Source organism: Carassius gibelio, chromosome A17 (assembly GCF_023724105.1).
Source record: "Carassius gibelio isolate Cgi1373 ecotype wild population from Czech Republic chromosome A17, carGib1.2-hapl.c, whole genome shotgun sequence".
Taxonomy (NCBI): domain Eukaryota; kingdom Metazoa; phylum Chordata; class Actinopteri; order Cypriniformes; family Cyprinidae; genus Carassius; species Carassius gibelio.
In genome coordinates, this window is record NC_068387.1 from 26,403,728 (window position 1) to 26,410,379 (window position 6,652).

Consider the following 6,652-nt stretch of genomic DNA (forward strand, 5'->3'; position numbering starts at 1 on the left):
GATGAACACAGTCTGATGTGTAACTCTCCAGAGACGACCCAAAGTGCTGAAGCCTCTGTTTTCTGAGGGTTTCTTCAGTCTCGTGTGTTTGGGCCGTCCGGTTCCTCTGGGTGTTGTCCGACACATCGTCCAGCTGTGAGGTTTGTAACCAACATCTGTCTCACACACTCAGCCATCTGCTTCAGACTGCAGGAGCAACACAACAACACACAGAGTAACCGGGGCTAGTTGTCACAGCTTTTAACACGGATGAATACTTGCCAGGACGGGTCAGTTTCTGGGAAAAAAAAATATGCAGATTGTTGAAATTTTGTGGCAGCATGCCCCCAATATCCATCCAAAGCATTTCATACTATTTAATAGTCATTGTGCAGCATTTAAATATGACAAAACCACTGTAACACTGAAAATGCAATGACAAAAATAGAAAGATAAAATGCAAATATACTGATAACACTTGCATGAACAAACAAACAAAAACAAAACAAAAACCTTCTAAAGCATTTATACATATCTTATTAATTTCAACATTTACTAATGCAATATTAAAATCAAAAGTGTATCTGTTAATATTATTTAATGTACCTGAACTTACATGAAGTAATAAATAGTTGTGTTTTTATGAACTAATAATTAAATAATAATAATTATTAATATTTTACACACGGAGACACATGCACCACATATATATACTTACATTAATAATAAAGCATCATTATAACAATAAGAAAATAAAATTACAAAAAAATAAATCATGCATTTTGACAAATACAGGCATCAAATTTCTGCTTTTACAGTAAAGTAAACATAAGTTAACTACATTAGTTAAGAAGAACTAACAATTAAATACTTGTAAATCATTGATTAATCTTACTTTTTAATAATGCATTATTAAAATCAATAGTTGTATCTGTTAATATAATGATATAAGATATATCTAACGGACCTGAGCTGACATGAAATGAAAACAACAAAGATGAATAAATACTAAAACAAATGTTTTGCTCTTAACATTAACTGAATATTTAACTAATGCAACCTTATTGTTACCAAAATATCAAACCTCTGATATTTAATTAACTATAAATAAAACTGTGCATCAGTTATTGTGAAATAATCGACAGATACAAGTTGAACTTAAAAAAGGAAACTTTATTTGATCAATTCAATGTAAAAAAAGAACAACAAGTCTAAAAGATAAAAACAGCTGAAGAGCGTATACAAATACACTAATATTTATATCATAAAGCTGATGTTCTTTAGGTCACGTGTTCAAAAAGACAACAAAAGTCAAATATCTTCCCGTTTAAAAAAAGAGGAGAGTATGAAAGAGCATTATTCATATAAAAAATCAGATCTAAAAATAGAAAATAAAAATAGTTTTGCATATAAAATAAGAGAATAATGTTGAAAAGAGAGGAAATGTCTTTACATTCGTGTATGTGTATGGTGGTTATTAAACATCATATCAACAATCAGAGCATTTCAAAACAATAATAATAATAATAATAATAATAATAATAATAACCCGCCAACAGATTCTCACATCTGTACAAAGATCATATTTGTGGTTGTGCTGATTAAATCACAACCATTGCATGGTATTTACACCGATGTTGCTTTAAATTACCTTCAAAACTCTTATTTCTAGCTGTTGATTTATAAATAACGAACGCATCGGAGCTCAAAAACAAAGTCCTTTCTAACAAACAAACCTCGATGGTGGCTTGGACTCACTGAAGTACCTCGCTGAGGTCGTGCAACGTGTGAAAAACCTCCCAAAAACTCTCCATTAGACTCATAGTATCAGACACCAAAAACATCGAAGAGAAGACAAATGAAATCTGAATATGGACCAGCAGGGGGTTTTCTGCATATTTAAAACAGGATGTTTGGTCAGTCAGGATGCATTTATTTTTAAAAATAAATTTTTGACTTTATGCATTTTGTGACAACATGCCCCGGTGGCCATCCTCGATTATATACATGTATTAATGGATTTTATATGGAAGATTGTTGACAATGGAATTAAAAAAATAATAGAAATAAAAAAAAGTTAATTGCAACTTTGTCTTACAATTCCAATATTTATTCTTGGATTTTCTAAATAAGTTTCTTTCTCGTAATTCTTTCTGTTTATTATTTTTCACCGTGGAATCATCTACAGAATAAATGACAGTGCAACATTTAATCTCACAATTCTGACTTTTACTTGCAATTCTGAGTTTATATCTTTTGTTCTTAAATTACCAGAATAAAAGTCGGAATTGAGAATATTTTTTTTGCTTATATTTAAAAGGTAAAATAATTTATTCGATGCCAAAAATAGAAAGGTCACATGCAAAAATTAAAAATAATAATAAAATAAAATATAATTCATTGTTTTCACTAACAGAAACTGTAATGACTCAGTTTTATAAAAATGCATCATATAAATAAATTAGGAATTCTCATGGTGACACATTAAAACTCTAAATTCTATTCTAATTCTAATTCTAATTCTAATTTAATTTAATTTAATTTAATTTAATTTAATTTAATTTAATTTCTTAAACTCTCATTCTTATACATGCATTGGATTTTTTTAACCCTCATTATTCTTGCAAACCAAACTTTTATTGTCTAAAAACAGGCTTTATTTTCTTACAGCAAAATAGATTTGCTTATTTTAATTTTTTCGACTGAAATACGGATTCAGAAAATGTTCTAGACCGGTTTCTCTCCTATAATCTACTGGTGGGGGTTAATTTCTAGTTTAGTGGAATTGAGTCATTTTAATAATCACAAAATATAATTTATCTTCATTTCGACTGTACTGCACATTCGATAGCAAATTCAAACTAAACCACTTTGGGGGTCAAAAAACACGCTTCAGTCGAGAAATCATGTGTAAAATTGCAAATATAGCAGAATTATATTCTAGATATGCATATTTAGTAAAAGCTGCAGTTTGTTTAGCACGTTTCAATTGGTCAGTGAACGTAAATACAGTAATATTTGGCACGACATTAGTTTTAATACGACACTCGCTCCCGATTAAAGAAGTTCTTGATTTGGCGTTTTGGATGGAAATGTTAGTGTTCCCTCTCACATCCTCAGAAATCAAAGGCCACTGAAGCAACGGACAGACATCACAGATCCAGACGTGGTAAACACAGTAAAGTGGACGTCTGATCTCAGAGCAGTTGTGCGGTGTCTGTGAGGTTGGGGATCTTCTTGCTGAAGTTCGGAGATCGGGAAGCTTTAGGCCGTTCCGCTGGCCGAGTAGGAAAACTGTGGGAAGTGTGGCCTCCTCTCGCTGTCGAACGACTCCATACTGTCATCTGCTCAAAACACAAACAGAATCACTTTTAATACGCTCCTCTGACCTGAAAGAAACCATGCCGGCAGAACTTCTATGTAAAGTTAGACTGGTTGGGGGGTCACTTACTTATGCTCCAAATGCTGGGTTTGGGGGGTCACTTACTTATGCTCCAAATGCTGGGTTTGGGGGGGTCACTTACTTATACTCCAAATGCTGGGTTTGGGGGGTCACTTACTTATGCTCCAAATGCTGGGTTTGGGGGGTCACTTACTTATGCTCCAAATGCTGGGTTTGGGGGGTCACTTACTTATGCTCCAAATGCTGGGTTTGGGGGGTCACTTACTTATGCTCCAAATGCTTTGACAAGTCAAATGTACAGTACAGGTGTTTGTCAGGCCAATATATTAATTGTATTACCAATTGGTACACAAATTAGAATATTGGTGACCAAACCAATTCTGCTGCCCATTGATATCTACAGTTTTCTATAGAAGCCAATGGCTACCGTCAACTATTGGGTTCCCAACATTCTTTAAAATATCTTCTTTTATGTTCAACCAAAGAGAGAAACTCATACGGGGTTTGGAGAGTAAATGATGACGGATGCATTTTGGGGTAGCTGTCCCTTTAAATCAAAAAGTATCATTAGAACGACTTCTGAAGATCACGTGACACTGAAGGCTGGAGGCATGATGATGAAAATACAGATTTGATCTCAGAAATAAATTGGAGTTTAAAAGATACTCGCATAGAAGCCAGCTGTTCTGAATAGTAAAAATATTTCACAATATTAGTGTTTTTACTGTGTTTGTGATTAAATAAATGCAGGTTTGGTGAGCAGAAAACCTCTTGCTGTTCAAGAGCTGGTGTATCTGAGGGGGTGTTTGAGTACCTTGTCCCGGCGGCGTGATGGTGATGGTCTGTCCTGTGAACTCCTCGTCGAAATATCTGGTGTCTGTTTCTGAGCTCACCTGCGGTTTGAACGGAGGAACCAGCTGAGGAACACAGAGAAGTGGTTAGACGGCCCTCATCCAACACTTCTGCTTCACTAAACACCTGTTTCTGTTCAGAGTCTCTATGTGATCTGTTTGTGATTCAGTTTATAGTGTATAAAAACTTTCAGTGAGCTGGGATCTCTCTGATAGATGACTGTGTGTGTGTGTGTGTGTGTGTGTGTGTGTGTGTGTGTGTGTGTGTGCTGCAACAGGGAGCATTTACCCTCTTCTCATAAACATCTTGCCACACAATTCCAGTGAAGAATTTGTGCTGCATGATTTCTTTTGCATCATCCGTGCCGCCACCTAACCTGAAAACACACACAATCCCCATCATTTATCTATCAAAAGCAAATATCTGCCCAGAGCTCAGAGAAACACAATTGTTTTGCCTTTAAAGTTTTCTTTTCATTAGCATTTTTTTTTTTTCGGTAATTTTTCAGAAAACAAGATTTCAAAATATTTAGATAAAAGCATTCCAATATCTAAGAATGAAATGTTTTTTTTTTTTTTTATTTTTAATAAAATATTTATTTTTATTTAAAAAAATTATATTTTAATTTTAGTTGAATAATTTATATAATTTTTTTTTATGTCTAACAGATTTTATTTTTAATTCAATTTTTATTTTAATTTTGATACATTTTTCAGAAAAGAATATTACAAAATATACATTTAAAAACATTTTATATTATAATAGTTATTTTTTATTGTTTATTACAATATTAAATTTTAGTTTCCGTTTTCATTTTTATAATTATTAAAAAATATGTCCTATAGTTTTCAATTTTAATTAAATTTTTTATTTTAGTTAAGTACTTCAACTTAAACTAAAATATATTTACATATTTTATTTTATTTCACCTAACCTTAATTTTACTTCGAGTAACAATAATTGTTTTTAAAAGTTTAGAAACAGAAAATCCTCTCACACAACACGAGGATGAAATCAACAATAACTTGAGAAACTTTGCTTGTTTTATGCTTAAAACAAGAACAAATTTCTGTTAATGGTGTCAGAAAAATAAAACCATGTTCTCTTAGAATGAAGATGATTTTTCGGCACATATTTGTTCGTGTTTTAAGCATAAACTATTTTTCAGAAAACCAGACTCTAGTGTTATTTGGCTCATGAAGGTTTAGATATTTGTGCAGTAAAAGCAGACTAAAAGCTCGGTGTAAGAGCGAGGCGTTTGTGTTGCATGCTGGGATCTGCTGACCGTTGTTGGGGGTCTTTCTTGAGCAGGCCGGACAGCAGGGATTTGGCGTCGGGTGCGAGGGTTCGGGGGAAGCGGATGTCCTCCATCAGGATGAGCTCAAACAGACGCTCGTGATCCTGGTTATAGAACGGCAGACGACCGCACATCATCTCATACATCACCACTCCTAAACCCCACCAGTCCACCGCACGACCGTAATCATTGTCCTCCAGCACCTGCACACACACACACACACACACACACACACAGAGACACAGACACACACACAGAGACACACACACCCAGAGACACAGACACACACACACACACACACACACAGAGACACAGAGACACCCAGAGACACAGACACACACACACAGAGACACACAGAGACACAGACACACACACACACACACACACACACAGAGACACACACACACACACACACACACACACAGAGACACACACACACAGACACACACACACACACAGAGACACAGAGACACAGAGACACAGAGACACCCAGAGACACAGACACACACACACAGAGACACACAGAGACACAGACACACACACACACACACACACAGAGACACAGACACACACACACAGAGACACAGACACACAGACACACACACACACACACAGAGACACAGACACACACACACACACACACACAGAGACACAGACACACACACACACACACACACACACACACAGAGACACAGAGAGACACACACACACACACACATAGACAGAGACACACACACACACACACACACACACACACACACACACACAGACAGACAGACACACACACACACACACACACACACAGACACAGACACAGACAGACAGACACACACACACACACACACACACACACACAGACACAGAGAGACACACACACACACACACACACACAGACAGAGATACAGAGAGACACACACACACACACACACACAGACAGAGATACAGAGAGACACACACACACATAGACAGAGACACACACACACACACACACACATACACAGACAGACAGACACACAGACACACAGACACACACACACACACACACACACACACACACACACACACACACACACACACACACACACACACACAGCTTCATCAATACATGATGCTATAAAATA

The 6,652-nt window shown here is 35.8% G+C and overlaps 1 protein-coding gene across 1 annotated transcript in view; it reads right to left on the reverse strand.

Moving 5' to 3' along the window:
* Positions 1–1,131: 1,131 nt before the first annotated feature.
* LOC127933301 (RAC-alpha serine/threonine-protein kinase) overlaps positions 1,132–6,652 on the reverse strand; it is a 48,273-nt gene continuing 42,752 nt past the window's right edge. The window contains exons 11-14 of the mRNA XM_052530182.1: positions 5,520–5,734; positions 4,523–4,610; positions 4,197–4,299; positions 1,132–3,323 (exon numbers count right to left, since the gene is read on the reverse strand). Of these exons, the coding sequence (XP_052386142.1) occupies positions 3,244–3,323; positions 4,197–4,299; positions 4,523–4,610; positions 5,520–5,734 (486 nt within the window). The 3' untranslated portion in view covers positions 1,132–3,243. The remainder of the gene's footprint in view (positions 3,324–4,196; positions 4,300–4,522; positions 4,611–5,519; positions 5,735–6,652) is intronic.